This window comes from Periplaneta americana, chromosome 10, assembly GCF_040183065.1.
Source record: "Periplaneta americana isolate PAMFEO1 chromosome 10, P.americana_PAMFEO1_priV1, whole genome shotgun sequence".
Taxonomy (NCBI): domain Eukaryota; kingdom Metazoa; phylum Arthropoda; class Insecta; order Blattodea; family Blattidae; genus Periplaneta; species Periplaneta americana.
This window is the reverse complement of record NC_091126.1, coordinates 115,280,157-115,300,736: the sequence shown is the minus strand read 5'-3', so window position 1 is coordinate 115,300,736 and position 20,580 is coordinate 115,280,157. Positions and strand designations below refer to the sequence as shown.

At 35.8% G+C, this 20,580-nt stretch overlaps 1 protein-coding gene across 1 annotated transcript in view; it reads left to right on the top strand.

Moving 5' to 3' along the window:
- The window catches only part of LOC138707735 (ribonucleoprotein PTB-binding 1-like), a 36,206-nt gene extending 16,183 nt beyond the window's left edge, over positions 1 to 20,023 (top strand). The window contains exons 6-8 of the mRNA XM_069837601.1: positions 747 to 840; positions 2,503 to 3,011; positions 16,781 to 20,023. Coding sequence (XP_069693702.1) covers positions 747 to 840; positions 2,503 to 3,011; positions 16,781 to 17,968 — 1,791 coding nt within the window. The 3' untranslated portion in view covers positions 17,969 to 20,023. The remainder of the gene's footprint in view (positions 1 to 746; positions 841 to 2,502; positions 3,012 to 16,780) is intronic.
- Positions 20,024 to 20,580: the final 557 nt, after the last annotated feature.

Sequence of the window (20,580 nt, the reverse complement as noted above, 5' to 3'; positions counted from 1 at the left end):
GGATGAAATTACTGGAGAATGGAGAAAGTTACACAACACAGAACTGCATGCATTGTATTCTTCACCAGACAATTAGGAACATTAAATCCAGATGTTTGAAATGGACAGGGCATGTAGCACGTATGGGCAAATCCAGAAATGCATATAGTGTGTTGGTTGGGAGGCCGGAAGGAAAAAGATCTTTGGGGAGGCCGAGAAGTAGATGGTAGGGTAATTTTAAAATGTATTTGAGGGAGGTGGGATATGATTCTTATAGATTCAAAATCTCCTATATCTACTTTCACAAATTAAAAGATTTTGACAGTAACTGATGGCAAATAGAAGAAATTTTTAACCTAACAGTGACTTTTAACAAACCTTTTGCTTTAAATTCATTGGCTATTTGAATTCACACTACATAAATAATTAGAATTCATTCTTAGCAAGCAATATGTGGGCATATCTCAATTATGAACAAAATGGTTTTTAGAGTGTTTTGAATAGAGAGGATTCATATGATGATAGAGACTGGATTAATCTTGCACAGGATAGGGACCAATGGTGGACTTATGTGAGGGTGGCAATGAACCTCCGGGTTCCTTAAAAGCCGTAAGTAAGTAAGTAATGACTAAATTGAGTGGGAAGTGTTCTGTAAGAGTTTCTGCTGCATTTTTAATATAATTATACCACATTATATGTGAGAGGAGGTCGAGTGAAATTTATTTCTTATGGTATGATATTGACATATCTGTGCTATTTACTTCTAGGGCAACAAAGGGAAAGCCACAGGGTTATTACCAGATCCACCAGCACCTGCTGTATTCCAACAGTTGCAGAATCTGGCCAAGCAGAATCCTGTGTGTAAGTATTCCACCATTGCTCAATTAAATATCATTGTCAGTGGTGTCATTCTGATTTTTTTAACAACTGGCACTCTCTACTAACTATCGCAAATTTCATAATTATTATAATACCAGAAATATTAAATAAGTAAATAATAAGCGACTATTGCATAACTGTTTGTAGAGTAATTAAAAGAAAATTCACAACCCCAACAAACTAGCTATGAAACTCTGACAACACTGACATATTGTTTGAAACATCCAAAGATGCACTTTCATCCACTGTTACATCAATTCAATTTAACATTAAATGTTTAGCACATCACCATCACTTCGTAGCAATGTTGTATTGCATTTTTGGTCCATGGAAAATACTCACCTTAAAGAAAACTTCTAATTGTGACTTTGCTACAAACCACCAAAAATACAATATGGTGTTGCTATTATATGAAGGAAAGTACTTTTTCTTGGACCAAGAATGCAATATGGCGTTGTTACGAAGTGGTAGTGATGTACTGAACATTTACTAATTTAACTTTACCATTACAGAACATCAATGACTGTATAATTTATTTTATTTTTCTTAGATACACCACTACTACCACTACTCAATACTTCAACTCTCTAATGCACTGCATACTGTAGATTGTTCTCTGCGAATTAAATTCAAACATAAGTGCAGCATAAATGATACTGAACACTACCAGCCCAACAAGCAATAACGCATTCAGAATTGTCAGTATTCTTAATTAAAATATGATTTATTATATTAAACTGGAATAAAACATGTAGGAGCTGTATTTAAAGAGGAAAACAAGGCCTAAGTATTTTATTAATGTGATTGCTAACGTATTTTGTAATTAAAGTCCATTATTTTTTTTAATTTATGATTTGAATACTATGTTTTATAGTTTCATACATGCGATTTTATAATTGAATGGGGAAAGGGTAGACAACTGCTGAAGTAATCACAAATGGATTTCAAGGTTACAGGCCTGTTCTGCTCCTGACTGCCTGCATACTTGGATGGGAAACAACAATGCATCAATGAATATGATCACTTCGAGCTCTATTGTCACTTATTTTTTCATTATGTTTATTGCAGTATTAAAAAACCACAGAATTTCGTGTTAAAGTAATGTTCTTTTCTGTAGAGAATCTGGTTGTTAGACTTAAAATTTAAACGTGTTATTAACATTTTAAGTCTAAAAATCAGATTCTGTTTTCACGAACTGCTTTTATGAACTGCGACAAATTTGACAAACAGTTCAGTTGAACCTGTGCGAACCAGCTGAATGACACCACTGATCATCATCATCATCATCGTGCTGTTTAGATAGTCTCTCCAGGTGCATCAAGGACAAGACACTTGTGGTTTTAAATAAAAATATTTAGTTAAGCTGAAATTGGTCTTCACAATAATAAAAAAAATCATACATAAACTGAAATTCTTACACCTGATTCTGTCAAATGTTTTCTATTCTCTCTTCATACATTTCCTTTAATTGTATTTTAATATGTCTAAATTAAATATACCGTAGTAACTGAGACATTGGCTAAATAAATTTTAACTTATTTTTAATACATATTTCAGCATACTTGGAAACCACATTTTGCTCTGTAAATATTTATTATCATAAACCATCTTTCTTAGCATTAATTGTTGTATTATTTTTTACAGTTGCCCAGAGCCTTCAAAATATTATCTGGACACAAATTCAGGCATTGCAGAATGGAGGAGAAAACGGAAAGAAGTTAGGTGCCAGTGGTCCACCCAGTAAGGGGAAGTCTGCAAGTGGTTCAATATGCTCGGGCCCCAGCTCAGGCGGCTCCTCAACTTCAACAGGACCCGTGGCAGAAAATGCCCAAGCAGCTTTAGTGATATTACTGGCCGCGCAGATGCAGGCACAGATGGGAAACAATCACCCATCACTTCTGGGAAATCCACAGATGTTAGCAACGCTACAGAATCTAATCAGGCAGTATCAGGGTGCTCCAGGGCAGGGACCAGGACCAGGACATGGAGCAACTCCATCGGCACCAGCTCCCAATCTGATGGCCATGCAAGCACCACCCCCACCTTCACATTTCCAGTTTCCACAGAATCATGCCAACTTTCCAGACGGAAGAAAAGTGCTGCACAATGGTGGAATGAAAAACGGATTTTTGAAGCCAAATCAACCACAGAAAGTAAGTTTTAATAATTTTTTGAAAGTATATGATTATGTATTTGCTTTAAGTTTAGATTCTTATAGTTGCAACAATTAACAGCATTTAGTTCCCTTCAAGAAAATAACAAATGTTATCTTTAACCCATATATGCCCGTAACTTTTATTTTTGAAAAAAGTCTTCATTTTCACAAATGTTGCTTCTTTTAGTCATAGTAAGAGAATGACAATGCAAAATCTCCGCGTACATAATCATTAGTGCCCATTTAACCGTGGGTCGAAAACGACCCTGTGGGCACATGAACAACCTTTTCATGCATATTATAGTAAACTCATCATAACGAGTATTTACTAAATCTGTTGGACATAATTAATAAAAAAATGACTCCTTTGCTTAATATAACTCAAAAATTTATTATTAGGGCCTACACTTATATTTTGTGTATACAAATACACAGGGACATATGTACAAAACTACTATGCATATAAACTATCTCTGTTACTCAGAAATTCCAGGTGGGTGCTATGTAATAGGGCGTATTTACTAAGGTTGTTGAACATAATTTAGTCAACCTTTTACATATTTGATATAATAGGAATTTGTTTATTACTGTTAGAATTCAGTTTTTACAAAATATATATATATATATATATATATATATATATATATATATATATATATATAAAACAATAAATTTACAAAACTACTACTACCAATGAAAAAAAAGTTTTGTATAACTATAGCATCCTAAACCAAACAAAATATTACTGGTAACCACTAACCAAATAAGTGCTGCTTTCATGAACTTACAAAATCTTTGTTTTGAACAATTTCATTGCAATCTACAGACTCCTTATTGACAAAAAGATCAGCTGGAGCCTCAAGTTGGCGATGGCACAGAGATTGTTACAATCTTCGTCAACTGAATTGTCACCAGTTTCATTACCGTCATCTTCAGGAGGTTGTAGAACCAATCGATATCTGAAATATTTTCTTGAGAAAATACTCTCTCAGGTTCTTCCAGTATTTCGAAAGTGGTAAGACTCTTTTTGTGAGATTTGTCGTAATTATCTCTAAAATAAGGGGAAACAAATGTCTTACAAGAAAACATTCTGATGGATGCAGATAAAAAAAAAAGTTAATTAATTTCTTTCACCATGTTAATAATCTCAAAAGAAGTGCTTATACAAATTTTGGCCACTCAACCGCAATTATGAGGGCTGTAAAACAATAAGTTCGCCAGGGGAAGTTAACGGAAAAAAAAAACATGATTTCATTGGAAAAATTTATTTGAACAGACAAAGAATTAGTAGAGCTATTTTTCAACATATTCTCACCGGAATTGAGATATTTGTCATATCATGGGATCGACAGAGACTTGCAAATGGCTATCAAACGCTGGTTCCGATTCCAAGCAGTTGACTTCTACAACACAAAGATACAAAAATTTACCTCATGGTGTGACAAATGTACCAATTCCAGTTGGCGATATGGTGCCAAATAGAGCAACAATTGCTGTATCTGTTTCAATAAATCTTTCCATGCAATTGTGCTTTTTTGCTGTAAACGGCCCCAGGGAAAATTACTTTCTGGACAGCCTCGTAATTGTGGTCGAGTGGCCAAAATTTGTATAAGCACTTCTTTTGTCATTATTAACATGGTGGAAGAAAAAAAATTAACTTCTTTATTTGCCCTTATCAGAATGTTTGCTTGTTAACTGTGTTAGAGGGATAGTAGTTTTCCCAAAAAGTTACTTCACATATTTATAAATCGTAAATGTTTCGTAAATTTTCATAGGGAATATGAAAGTAGAGAAAATCTGCTCACAATAATTATCAATAATAATAATAATAATATTAGAAAATTTAGCAAAATGTACGAAAGGTTCCCTATCTGCCCATAGGGTCGAAAACGACCCACGCCATATTTCTTACACTATTACGCCTCTACTGAATACAATTCATGACTCCACCTCATGTAATCATATTGGTTACTGCTTGCCCTATATAATAAAACAATAACAGAACTAAAATACTTAACAATGAAGTGTCTACTTACATTTATTTGTTGACGTGCATTGTAACCAAACTGAAGTGTTACACATTTTCAGTTAAAATGGATTGCAGAGAGTTACAAGGGAACAATTGCACAAACAAAAGTGTTGCCAATATATTATCGAACACATAATGATGGTGTCCAACCGAAAATTTAAACAAATATTAAAGGAACCGATAAAAATATGACGTGGGTCGTTAACGACCCTGTGGGCATATATGGGTTTATTAATCCGTGGTGTGATAGCCCATGAAGACCCAAGGCCGACTGCTGGCCTCACGCACGTGCCTCAGCAGAGGTGAACGATCATGTAGCCAGCTGTTTAGCTGGTTGGACACCAGTCTCACACACTGGTTGAAATTTCATGATAAAATTCCTTCCTCATGAGGACTCGAACTAGGATTCGTTCTACATGTTACCATTAGTTTTGTAAAATGTTAAAAAAGCAGTTTCTACACATTCAAATATTTTTGTCAGCATACTCTGCTCTCACATGTGCATATAAGACCTTTTATTTTTCTTAATTTTTTATTGCAGAAATCTAAAATGCACAAGCTAATTCAGATAATAACACAAACTAATGTTGAGGAATATTACAGTTGTATATTATATACATAGGCAGAGAGAGACCCCATTTCATTGGGGGGTAAAGCAAAACCATAGAATCCCTATATAATAGGTTATGGGGGATATCATTTACCTCTTCTTCCCGTTATAGCTTGACCATGGTACATTGCAAGTGCACAAAGGTGGCCTTCTTTCATTGTGTTTTGTGTGAAAGTTTTCACTCGTTTTAGAGTAGAGAAGCACCGTTCTGCCTCTCTGGTGATTATCAGAATGGTCACTATGATCTTCAAGAGTTTAACGCTCTCAGGAAAAGCATTCACCAAATTGTTTTCATAAAGACAGTTCAATAAAGTTACCACACAGGATGCTTTTACAAAATCTGTTCGGCCATATAGCACATTAAGTTCATGACGCAGTTCTTTAGGATTCAAATTAAACCAACAGCTATTTTCATTAATTGATGAACTAGTGGACTTACTCGTGTTAAATATGAAATATCTGTCTGGCTTACAGCTGTTTCAGTGCTTCACGCACCATCATCAGAGCCTACTAGATCGCTGCGTCATCTCGAATTTCTCTGCCTATTAGGAGGGTGTGTTTTATTGTTGGAAGTTGTTGAATTGTGGAGTCGAATAGTGTGTGTGTACTGAAATTGATCTGTGTGTTGAGGATTTGATTGGGGTGTGTTTTAGTGTGTTTGTATATTTCATATTGTTCCAGTGTGTTGAATTTTTGGTTCTTGGGTTGTGTGTATAGGATTTCCATGTCTGTATTTATGTTATTGTATGTATGGTTAGTATTGGTTATGTGATCGGCGTATGTAGATGTATTGTGTCCTCTGGTTATAGCTTTAATGTGATCTTTGTAGAGTGTAGCGTGTTAAAAGTGGTGTACGCAAGATTCAAAATGGCGCTATTTTCAGTTCATTATCAAGGAAATCAATGCAATATCTTGGAAACAATGAAGGCTCAAACAACTTTGCCACCGACAGATGATCACTAAATAGAAAATGATCATTGATTTGAGTCGTGATTATATCACAAACTTCTTTCGTACACATCCTCTGAGAGTCCATAAAAGATCCCGTTTAGTACTTGGTTGTTCCCCTTCACAGCGATTGCCTATATCAAGTGAAGCTCTGACTCACTGAACAGATGACACAAACTTAGATACATACTTCATTCTCTTTACAGAATCGATCTGTTTTTGCTGAAGTTCACTGAACAAAATGTCACAATGAGACATAACTTTCTTAAACAAATCTAACCAAAATAGGAAATCTTCATCTTTTAGGAAACTCTTTATTCCCATGGACTTATTCAGTGACTTGCAGTCATTGCTTTCGTCATCAATGATTTTATCCAGGCACTCCACTTCCTATTTATATTTGTGTACAGTAGTCACGCACCATGATTTGGAATTCCACCTGATCAATTGAGGGCAGCTGGGAATGCATTTATTCACAACCTCGTCAAGTACAGCGGTACGTTTAGGAGACTGAGAAAAAAAGGAAGAGATTCCTTCCAGATTACTAAAGAAAATTCACACTTGCTTATTCCCAGTTACACAGTGTTCAACAATAACAATTTAACTGATGCACATAGCAGTGAATAAAATGGGCAAACTTTCATATCTTTCTCTAACCTTCACTTGAACCCCACCATTTTTCCCGCTCATCACTGGACATCCATCATAACTCTGAGCAATGAACTTTTCAGGCGTCTCATATATTTTCATTTTTTCTAGCTCATTGAAGATGGCTTCACTTACACCTTTTGCACTATTATTTTTTTACTGGACGAAACTAATGACTCTTTCATTTATACTCCCCAATAGTTCGTATCGAACTATGAAAACCATCTGTGACAGTTGCACTGTCAGTAGTTTCATCAACTTCGATAGCTATATAATCAGTCTGTGATAATTCAGTTCTAATCATATTAAGACAAATCTCGTAAATTGAATCCATTAATTCATTTAGAATAGTTTTTGAGAGACCCAAGAACACACGGTTTTCTGTTCTTTCGATGTGCTGCTTCAGAACACTATGTAATTCTGACATGAGACTAACCAGCCCACGAAAAATTCCAGAATTGTTGGAATTTTCAGTTTCGACATGCCCCCTTAAGGTGAGCTCAAACTTGCCACAGAACTTAATGCAATCTATCAGTTTGCCTAGTATATATCGGTTCTTAAATAGATTTTCATTGTATTATTTTTTTTTTTTACACTTAAGCGGTAAGCACTATCTAGCTGACACCTAATTTCTACAATTCCTAGTATCGAAAATTCAATAAAACCGTTTAGGTGTTTTTCACTTGAATTATGTTTCTTTACTTTCGCATGAAAATTTTTAAAGTCTGTAATCCCAGTCTTCGTCCAATGGCTGTCATTAGAATTTGTGACAAGGCACGTGAAAGAAAAGATTGCATTTTTCATTTCACATCCACACACCCACTCAGCTGCATTATACAATGCTCAGTTAAAACTACGAGTATAATCCCCTCGTGATTTGTACTGTTTTTGTTCTTGAACAATTTTAGGTTCAGGACGAGACGCACCAAGTTCCTTCACTTTTAATCTAGTTACATGGTCCAAACTTTTTCCCGATATATTACACACACGATTCATTGTTCTCAAATAAATATTCGCAAACAGTTCTCAGTTCTCACAATCAGAAGTTCACAACCACATACAATGCCGATACTCATATTACGAAGGACAAGCCAAAACTAATTCGCGTATTTGCATTTCCATTACGTTTTCCTGTTGCTGACGGATGTTTGAAAAACTTTCACTTTATGGGATACCAGTTGTGTCAAAGGATAACTAAACGACTCCATTTTATCATCGCAATGTTATCCTAAAATGTTAATTAGGCCTATGACCTACTGTAAAATGAATGAGAAAGCATCCATAAATGAGGCAATTTCATTCCTAAGTGCGAGAAAACTTTCCAGAACTTTTCCTCGACTTAACCATCTTACCTCGGTGTGGTAGAGTAAATCTCCATACTCACTGTTAATATTATCAAGTAGTGCCCTGAACTCCCTGTGATTAAGTCCTTTAGACCTTATGAAATTAATTGTTCACACAACAACATCCATTACATTGCTAAGGTTAATATTTTTAGCACATAAATTTTCTTGGTGCAAGATGCAGTGCACCAGTATAAGTTCCTTTTCAGTATTTAATTCTTCCCTTTTATGTTGTACCAATGCCACAGCCCCCTGTTTATTTCCACACATAGCCAGCGCTCCATCGGTAGCTAAAGACACCATCTTCTGCCATGGAAGTTTGAATTGTTCCATTGTCTCCTTGATACAAGACTTGCAAATATCGGCTCCAGTAGTAGTATGTTTCACTGGCACAATATTTAACAGTTCTTCTCGTATTTCAAGTCCTTTATTGACAGCCCTAGTGTAAATTAAATTATGGTTTATTTAACGACACTCGCAACTGCAGAGGTTATATCAACGTCGCCGGTGTGCTGAAATTTTGTCCTGCAGGGGTTCTTTTACATGCCAGTTAATCTACTGACATGAGCCTGTTGCATTTAAACACACTTAAATTCCATCGACCTTAGCCGGGATTGAACCCGCAACCTCGAGCATAGAAGGTCAGCGCTATACCAACTACACTACCGAGGGCGACTCTCTGATGTAAGTAGCAAGTTGGGCAGTGTGGTTAATGTCATTACTCTCATCTATTGCAAGAGAATACGCAATGAATGATTTAGAAATTTTTGACAGCTGGCTTTCAACATCGTCTACAAGATCCTGTACACGACATAAACTGACTGACTGATAATAATCAGGTAAATGCTCTGGACTTAATTCTTCAGCTGCATCAATTAAATATTGTTTTGCAATCTCACCTTCACTGAACGGTCTCATGTTTTTACCAATGCGTAATGCTCTTTTGTAGCTCACTGTAACAACACTAGCATGACCATTTGCATCTTCATTGTGCATTTTACGTTTCAGATTTTCAACAAGACAGGAGCATTCATTGTTTTTGTATTTATCAAACTCATTCGAATGACATAATGAGTAATGCCATTGTAGATTATATTTAGTTTTTTTGTATAAATTCTTTAGATAACACACTTAGCACATTGCTGCATCATTTTCTTCTATAAAAAAAACTCTCTTCCCATATATCTCGGAAAATTGTAGGTGTAGATGACTGTCACTCACTTCTGATGTTCCTGCCATCACATTACTCACTGATAGACTGTGAGTGTAAATATCAGGCACACAATAATACAGTGTCTGTATAAAGACAGTGTGGCCATACGAGACTTCAGTTGTGATTGGTCATTGCAGTCACGTGGTACGCGGCCGCCATTAAGTTTCCAAACATCGCTGGCGGGATAGCAGAATATGTAGTTAGATTCGTGTATTTTATGTTATAGATGGAGTGATTTATATGGTAATAGTGCAAAATGGTAGGCTGTTTTATAGTAAACACCTAAACAGAGAACCAAACGAACAAAGGAAGTGAGGTTCCCTTTAGAAACAACTACCTGAATTTTCTAAAGAACACGGGTCTCTTGATTTACAGCGGTCAGAGATCCCGAACTTAAATTTACTACTGAATGACAGCTGTTATACTAACCTACTTTGTATGAACATCTGGTAGTATGAAAGCTCTTTAAAGTAAAGTAGGGCTAAATTTAGAATTGTTTATCCAAATAAAAATATGAAAATAAACCAAAATAATGCTCGCAATTATCTTTAAATTAATGCATGTGTACATTACTTTAATTAATAATATTCTACATTTAATAAGCAAAGAACCAAACAGAAATAATTAATTGGTATCGTCTTGCAGATTCATTCTTAATTACACGGTTATATCATGAACGTAATATTGTTAAACTTGTTAAATTAACGGCGACTTTATGCCAAAACTAGTCTCTAAGATAAAGTACCATAATACTGTAGTTTCATTATTTTACACAGTGAATTTCAAAAGTTGTTAATTTAACAAGTTTAACAATTAGATTAGTAATATGTACCTAAGTGTTAAAAGTGTATAATCATAATCAAGAACGGATAAAAATAATAAGTTTTTGAACATTGAACTCACCAATTTCTGATGCAGCATTGTTGTCCTCCATGATACGTCTTGAAATTAAATCACTATTTAGTCTACACATGGGAATTAAATCACTATTTACATGTAAGTCTTGAAATTAAATCACCATTTACGTCCTAAATTTCATTTAAATATATATTGTATAATTATGTAGCCCTACATATAATATTTACAAAAGGAAGATGATTTATCGTCAGTTCAACACATTTTGAAAAATACATCATCTACGGTTGATATTATTAGCTATTAACCCAGCCCATAAAATTTCTGCTCTTTTAACAGAAGTATTCGCGTCGGTATGCACATTCCTACTTGGTTGTGAATTGCACTGAAACAAAGTAGCTGCCCATGAGCAAGTCCTTTGACAGACTTCAAATATTTCTCAGTATTTGAATGTTCCCTCAAATTACTCAATTTCGCCACAGTTTCCCATTTACACGCTTTGCAATATGCTTTATTCGTCACCCCTATTACAGGTCATATCCATCCTTTGAACATAGAATCTTGTTCCCATTCCCCCCTATACTTTGTTGTCGAGATTTTAGTTTCAATTTAGATTCACCACGAATTAATTTCTTCTTCTCGGGAGTCTGTACACCTCTTCTTCTACGCGTGGAGTCACATACACTCTCCGAAGAACTCATACTTAGCACTATTGTAAGACACTGCACATTGACAAACTATCACAAAAGTGGCATAACGTAGGTCAAGATTAACTAAGTGAACTCGACTGATTTTTCAGACAGACTGAGGCTAAAATATAAAAAAACGATGGGCATAGAAGGGATGAAGAAGGGTGGGGAAAATATAAAATTTAAGAAAAAAAAGTTTATGTTAAAAATTGCAGTTCAAGAGTTCCTTTAAAAAACAATAAAAACGAAACCTTCAAAGCTAAAAAAAAATACTGTAGGATCTTTTGTCCCAGACTGACGGCCTCACTGGGCAGCCCATTCAACGTTTCTGCTTAGAAAGTTGACTCTATTACTTATCTCCAGAAAAAATATACAGAAATAGCGTTTGCATTCTTCCTCCTTTTTTACGCCTTTATCCATAGCTTCTCAGGGACAGGAATAATGCGAAACAACCTCTATTCCTTTTTGTGAATCGGCTTCTTTAAACCTTCAAACATATCAAACGTGTACTGGTAACAAGAGTTTCACTTCTTGACCGGGCAGTCCTTTCATGGGTTTGTTTATAAATTGAGACCGGTCCCTTTTTTATGACTTTATTCAGAAATCTTTCCAAGAGATTGTTCAAAAAAATTCTCCATCCTACCTTTCCACTTTTTATGAACCTGCTTTGAACTTGCCTTCCTAAAAATATACCATCTCTCACGCAAACTTAAGAAATTGAATAATATTTGATTGTGGTCAGGTGGTCGAGTCTCGAAACGGCTACATTTTGTCATCAAGCTACAGCCGTCTGGCTACCAGCTACGGGTCCTTAAATCCTTCAATGTTTAGCCGGTTCCAGCTACGGTTGGCAACGCTGCAGCTCGCCAACTTGTCTAGCATAACCTAAATTTCATTATGTACTGCTATATTATATCACTGCCAATTATAATAAAACACCTGCCGAATTACCTTTGCTAATGCATTCAAGCACTATATGTGACAGAAAAATGTTTGAAAGAAAGGGAGAACATCATATAAATATATTCCAATTACGATTCTTTCATTAGTTCCATAGGAACATATGCTCGTCATGGACTCTTAATGGCGGCGGTGGGTGTGAACTGTGCTATTGTCCACACTGTCTCCGTACAGACACTGTACACAATAAGAGCCGTAGACGCCCCCAAGCAACCTCGACAGGTAGCAGTGTACAACTGTACTGCTCACAGTAGAAGCCATAAGCAGGCCTGTACACCCTCTTGTGACCTTGACTCGATCTGGCTGAGCCTGGTTTAGAGCAATACTATCGAAACTAGCAGCAGCAATAATGGTAGTTACTGTAGTATTGTTCTGAACTGTCGAAATTTAAGTATCAAAATACTGTATTGGGGTGCCATTTTAAATTTTAAAAAGTGGGGAGTTTGGAGAGGAAGTGAAACTTCAAATGCAAGTAACACTGATTTTAAACTACCTCCTTAATATGTAAATTAATGTGTTTTTGTTTACATTAAATGTAATTGGATTAAACAGTTATTTAGACCGGGAAGTTTTGAAATGAAAGCCCTGTATATATGCATATGGGCAGACACATACACGCAGATGTTTCTCACAGATTCTGATGAAGGAGCTGGAGCAAGTGAAACTTGTCAATTCCTTTCTTTTTATAAGAGTGTTGTTTAAAACTTTCAATTATTTATTTGGCTAAAAGATTGTAAGATAATACGAAAATTATCAGATTCCAAAGCAGAAATCCAGTCATTAGCTTCAACTACTTGTCCCAAAATGGAAAAAAAAAAAATAAAGAAAGAAATATAATGCATGATACAACAAATTCAGAGCGTGAGTAAAATTATAGTTCTACAGTGGATTCCGGCTCATTATGGAATAAGTGGAAATGAAAGGGCGGATTTGACCAAGAAAGAATCAAAACTCATACAAAAAGAAAAGAAGTTATTATCATATCACGCATATAATAAAAGAAGGAAACTGTACACAACTGTAGTTTTTAACTTCTAGAAGAAGAAAATAATTGTAGCTGACTAAGATTTTTCAAGGCATGGAACTTAATTCTAGAATTACCCCGAAAATCTTCTGCAGCCATATTTAGACTTATCACTGGTCATGACTACTTGAGTAAATTTAATAAAATTGTAATTCTTAATTCACCAAATTGCCTGCTGTGTAGTAAAGAAGAGAAAATGATCCTGGAGCATTTGATAATTAGGAAGCACTAAAATTATATAATGATGTCGTCTTTAAATATTGGAATGCAAGGAGGAAAATAACTCTTTTTTGTTGATATGTCCAGAGCATTAATTATATAAACATATATACTTCACTGGGTAATTATTTAGATTATGTAGCTCAGTATGATTGGCCTGTGAATAATGATGTTAGGAATGAGATCATTGCATGGAATTGTTTAATAATATCATGACAATAATTAGTTACGTTGGGTCCAATTAGATTTGTATCTGTGTATAGATAAATGAGCTCGAACCCTTCCAACATTTATTCTGTAAATTTAATTTCTCACTAGCCATAGGTTGGCCATATTGAGCTACACAATTATTCTTTATTGTTGTATGTATTGGAGAAATATTTCAGTTTTGTGGAGAATTCATACTCTCATAAACTTTCAGTAAATTTTACGCGTTATTTGACCTTACATTTCAGATATAAATGTACCTACATATTCTTATTAAGGAAAATGCTTGTTTAAACTTTAATAATATATTTTTTTCACAGAATTTTTTCCTTCATCTGAATGGTATTCGAAGTTGCCATTCAATATTAGCAGCACCCACATGTTCTCGTCTCAATAGATGTCAATGATGTCAATTTTTAAAAGCAACATTCAGTGATGTTTATCTGTCATATGATATACTGTAGGTAACGAAACCAATGTACACAGGAAATATACATAATTGTTAACACATTATGTTAAAAATCTACATAATGAAAGTCTGACTTCTTAGTAGGTGCAGTCATTGCTACTGCCCCATTCCCTGTGGGTGCCCCTAACCAGTATATCAAATACATTTTTTCTATTCAATTATCCTTCTGTTGTCGTTGTATTGTAATGATACGAATCGGCCACATTGTATTGTTTTGGTACATCTCGCTTTGGCCTAAAATAATGGCTATAAAATTTGTGGTATATATTGACATTTATATTTCTTATACACTTTAATAAGTTTATTTTCACTTGGTAATAAATATAATTATTAATTTGTATACTGTTATCATTTATTTTCATATCTGAAAAGTTCATGTCAAAATACATGAACATGAGTAATAAGATCAGTCGCAATATACCAAAATGATACATGGAATCTGAGAAAGTGTGTCGTATACATATTTTAGTGATTGCAATGTTCTTTTTTTAGCATTAATTTATTATTTATTGTTTATTTTCAAAATATCAAGTATAACTGTAAATAGATTGCACAATAATATATTCACCACATAACTTTCATTACTGGTACCAATTTTATTCTAAAACCTGAGACAAATATTCAGAAATAATAAAAAGAATAAAAACTACTAAATAAAGAATAAATGCAAAAATAAAGTGTAGTCAACTCAGAGAAACATGAAATATGTCAGTATTATACTGTCCATTACATTATCAGCCATCACTCAAGCAATCTTCTTTTTCTTGAAGTCGAGGATAACATTCTGTACAAACTGTGGCTGTATGGTCGCCACAGATACATCGTTTACAATTCTTGCAAATGGTCTTAGCCTTGTCTTCCGAGACATGTGACACAGGATGCAGAGATGCCATTTTGCATATGGAGTGGAATTTTTTTCTCTCATAGCTGGTCCGGCTTCCTCAGGAAGTTATTGTTCACATCAGATTCTTCTTCAATTTCACTTACTTCAGAATCAGAATTACCCATTCTTTCTTCTCCTGGCTCATCATCTGCATCTGTGTCATCTTCATCTTGAAAATCTTGTTTTAGTGCGGGATTTTCGTCCTCTACATTGTTATCATACATTAAATTTAGGAAAACGTTTAAATCGCCTGGATCTTCTAAATTATACATTTGCCTCTGGTTCAGTTACACTGTATGTCACAATGTATCAATCTGATACAAGACGCGTGCAGTCTCACACAGCCTAACAGCAAAAGCAGTTGAGTGACACTGACTTGTAATAAGTATGAAGATAGGAAGGTATTGTAATGGGAAAGCCGCAACAATGGAAATTAAAAAATTGGCGGTAGAAAAACGGACGCTTTTATCACTCTGATACATGCAACTAACAGAAAGTTAAAGGAAAATAAAAGATCCAAACAATTACTTTTGTGAGTGCCGTAATATCTATTATGCACATTCAAAACGAATTAATTCTTTATTTAGAATGCCTTGCAAGTTAGTTGTTATACTTGTTCATTGAGTCCCTTTAATTTTCGAAAACAAAAGTATTTTGCACCAAAATACAGAGGCAAAAAAATGGCACACTTTAAAAAAAATATCTAAAAAATTTCAAGCTAAATTAATCACATTATGCTAACGAGAATATCATCATAGCATTTTGGAATTTAATAAGTACACGTTTAAGAGTTTTATGACAACGACTTTTACACTAGTTTTGAGGAAATGAATGAAATTGTCCATTCTGCATGTTCATGGACAAATCAAAGATGGACTGCTTGCTGGCATGGGGTCAATGCTGGACATGTTGGTACCTATCACATTATGAATCAATTTCGGGTTTCCACCATGGTTGTATGATGATTTTTAAAACCTGCATCATTATAAATTGGTCATCATGGGCTGTTGTTTTCCATTTTCGGCAGATCCAGTCTTCCTGCAGTAACTTGGCATTTCTGTGAACTTTTTCACTGAGTCTCTAATGATTGAATACAGTGCACCTACAGCAGCAACAACAGCATAGCGAAAACTGCAACCATCGTCGATATGGGCAATAATTTTGTAGCTTTTGCTTTCAGTAGAATTCTTGCAAACTAATTTAATTCTGAAATGAGAAAATCAACATTCACCAACAACATTCCTCACAACAAAAAGAGAAGAGAAGCTATGCAACAATGATAACATGGAAAAGATTATGACCAAGAAACTCGAGCGTTTTGAGCAGAAATGGTGATAGATTTTGACCTGTAATTTTTTAATTAAATGCAGATAAGAAAGGAATTTCACATCCAGTCACCAGTTAGAAAATTAAAACACTTTGGCACTCATAACTGTATACAAGTTCAATAGACAGCGTATTTATATTTTAAAAATCTCTTAATTTTAAAGTGGGCGTTTGTTTTTTTGCTTCTCAGTGTATTTTAAAGTACTGAGTGTCAAAAATTTCGTGTCATTAGGAACCCTGAGGTGAAATTTGCATAGATTACAAGGTATATGAGAAGATATATCTGCTTACGAAGTTGTTTTGTTGTAAATAATGTTATTATTGGTGAACATTTTTCTCCACAGGTTCCCTTGTTGCCTAATCCATCAGCAGCCAGTATGAGTCCACCTCCTGGTGAAGTAGCCCCTCGCCCACCATTCCCGAGCCCTGCATTAGAGGACGCTACAAGTACCGGAATTTTAGGCATGACCCATCTCCCCGGACAGGTTCCCATCCAGGATCCTACAAACTTTTGGAATGGAATTCTCGGTCAGATCCAAAGCCAGCAGCCAAACCTTACTATTCCACCACTAGATCCAAATCTCGTCGTGAAGAATGGCTTCTTTGAACATGGTCTCGGAGCTGCCAAGACCCCCCTGCATACAGACAAGCCAGGCAGTGCTCACTTTCAGCAGCAAGTTTCTACTGGTGCGAACAAGCTTCCACCTCATTCCCATGCCCTGAAGCAGAGTGGAATGCTGTTCCCAGACAACCTGTCAGGAGACTTGCAGCAAACAATCACCACCTTCCTGAGCAATGCTCAGAATCTGAACCAGCTGTTGGGATCCCTGACTAGTGCTATGCAGACCAATGGAACTCCTGCATCGGGGATATCGGCTCAGCGCCAGGTGATTACCAATACTCCACCTTTTCCTTTCATTGGTCAGCCAGGACCAATACTGCAGACTGTTCAACCTGGGCCCCCACCCCAGCCGCAGCCAGAACAACCCTGGACCATATCTGTGGCCCCTCCAACCACTACCAGACCCCAGCCAGTGGTTACCATGGCTGCAGCACGTCCCATTCTGGGCAGTCCAGTTGCCGGAGGCCGCCCCATCATCAGCACCCCTGTACCTGCTGGTCGTCCCATTTTGGGAAGCCCGGTGCCAATGCCAGTTCCTCCCAAGCCACTGGGCTTCCTGGACGTCAAGCCTGGACAGATCCGATCTTCACCATTCCAGAATGGATGGGCACCTGGCACATTCCTGACTTCGCCTACAATTCCTAGTGGGACTCCCCCACAATTTGGAACATACTCTGCTCCCAACTTGGTGCCCAGTCTGTGGTCTCATCCTGGAAGTCCCATCCTTATTGCCTCGCCTCCTGGACCAACTGCTGCAGGGCTTGTTACACCTATCGGGCAGAAGAGGAAGTACAACCGCTTATTACCATCGCCTGAACCAAGCCCAGAGGGCAACTACATTGGCCAGCATTCCCAAGGACTTGGAGGACATTACGCAGACTCGTATTTCAAGAGGAAGAAGAAGAATTAAAGAACAACTCCACAGAATCCAATTTTAATGTCACATGTATGCATCTGCACAATTTGAAACCCTGACTTCAGAGTATTGGCTGTTTTAGGTGCCGTTCACTTTCATTTGGTGATATGTAATTGCCACAGCAGTATGAAGACTAATGCACTGTACATACTGGACATATAAATATATACATATGTGGTGGAAAAGTGAACTTGTGAACTGGAAAATGAAAGCATAAATGACAGTTGTCCCTTTCCTCTCCTTTCACCTGATGACTTGTGCAACATTCATTCCAGTAATTCAAAATGTGGATATATGAACTCGAATGCAGTGCAGCTGAAAAAAAAGTGCCTTCATTTGTGATGCGGTATATTTTGTTATTTATTTTAGAGTAAGTCTTATCGCTATTGAAGATGACAGTTATACAAAAAAAAAAAAAAAAAAAAGAAGAAATGTTTAAAAATAAAAGCGATATTTTTGTTAGAAAGTGTACTTTGTTCCAGTAATGGTGTGGCTGCAATTTGGGAAGGTCCTCACATCACTGGTGTGTATCTTATTTCATGTGTTGGTGTGATATGGGGACTTCTTGAAAAACTGTCAAACCTTGTAATGTTACTGTATGCTTTGATATCTTGGTAACCCATGCAGCATCCCTGTAACTGCACTCTTCACATCACAGAGCACAATAGAGGAACAATCTTGTTTGACTGTCTTCGCATTGTTCATATCACCAACTCCTTATCCAGGATTATTTCTTCCCCACAGCCATGGACGTTATTGCATGGAACCCAAACATCTTGTGCAGTTCCGTTCGTACTTGTTCTCTGTTTGTAATCAATGACCATGGAGTAATAGTGTGGTCTAATCTCCAGGAGCAGTCATAAGCCACCAGCAAATGCATTGTGTGTGATGTTCATTTTGTTTTCAATTTTGTTTGTATATGTAGTGTTTCTTAATGACATTTATTGGTTGGTATGGGTCTCATTTACGTGTTATGTATGTGTAATGTTTTAATTTCATTCTGAATATCTAATTACTTAAGAATTACTTCTGTATGAATATATATGGGCAACTTGTGATTATTGTATTTTAGTTCATTTAGCTTTGAATGTTTTACTGCCACGAAATATAAAGCTAAGAGTTTATTTGACCAAAAATTAATGCAATTGTTTAATGTGGACATATGGCTCTGTAAATTTGCTTTATATTTCGCTAATACTAAAGCAGCCCATAATGCGATGTATTAGAGGTAAGACCGGCTATGTTGACTACGGGGACATTATGCTGGTCTACCTTTTATATTCTGCATCGCCGAAATGTCTCTCATAAGCATGGTTCTTTTGATGTAATTTTTTAATGTAAGACCTCGTACTGTCATGGTGATCAACGTGGTGTGTGGGTATATGCACTGTGTAATAAAGGGAGAAGAATCCATTGTTTCGGAGAAGTATATTGGCTCTCTCTGGCATAAAATGGGATGATGATCTATTCCCGAATGTAAGATTCTTCTGCCTTCACATTACAAAACTGATGTACGAGATCCATGCCGTTATCTCTTGATCATTAATACTTATAACTCATTTGTCGGTAAATAAGTATCACCAAGTGATTTTGTTCAGTAATTGCTTAAGGCTTCATTTGCCAAGGTTTATGAAAGTTTGTAATGCTGTAGTTTCTGTTGTGATATTTGAAAATTTACACAAATGTTTTATAGTATTCATATCGTGGATGAAATGATTGTAAACATTGCTTTCCATTTCTCGAATGTGATCCTTGTATTAGGAGGTGTTGAGTTATTGCTTAGGTATTAGCAGGTATAGATTAGTTTTGTTGGACACTGTCCATTTTCTGATGTAAACAAAGGTATATTGTTTTATGTGTGGTTGCATTCTGCACCTGCCCATGGTACTAACTTAGCATAATGATTAACATGGAAAGACATGATTTTGTTGGGCACAGTATTCTATATTGTACTTATATGTTTGTGAATTATCGTATACCATGTTCTTATTAAATCTGTCACTTCCTGTCACTTCACACTGCTGAATCTCAATAAAACATGACACTTCATTTCACCGTTTTTGTAGATTATAACACACAGCAACCACATTCCACTTGCATACTCATCCTTTAAGTATTACTTTGTTTTGATGTTATAGTTTGTCTTAATTGTGTGAAGAAAATTAACCTTTGTCTATTGAAATTGGGGTAAAGTTTACATTCTCTCTTTCAGCCCCTAAATTTTATTCATGTCTTAATTGAAGAGGTGGATTCCAAACTGGCCTAAGTCCAAATGACAAGTTAAGAGAAAATTACAAAAAAACTGAGGAAATAAAATTGACGCCTTTAGCTCCATTTGAAAAAACATGCAGACACTAAGTAAAGACTTAGGAGAGTCTGTTAAATAAACTTACACATTAATATATAGGGTTAATATATAGGTTAAATTAAAACGTGAAAAAAGCAAGTTAAAATTTAAAAAAAAAAATGGAATTAGGACACTTTGAAATCCACCTCTTCAATTGTGTGTGGAGAAAATTGTCCTTTGTCTTTCCCCTCCCAAATTTTATTCTATTTTGAACAGTCATAGAATTGAAGTAAATAGTTAATTTCGTTCAGTAACTGTT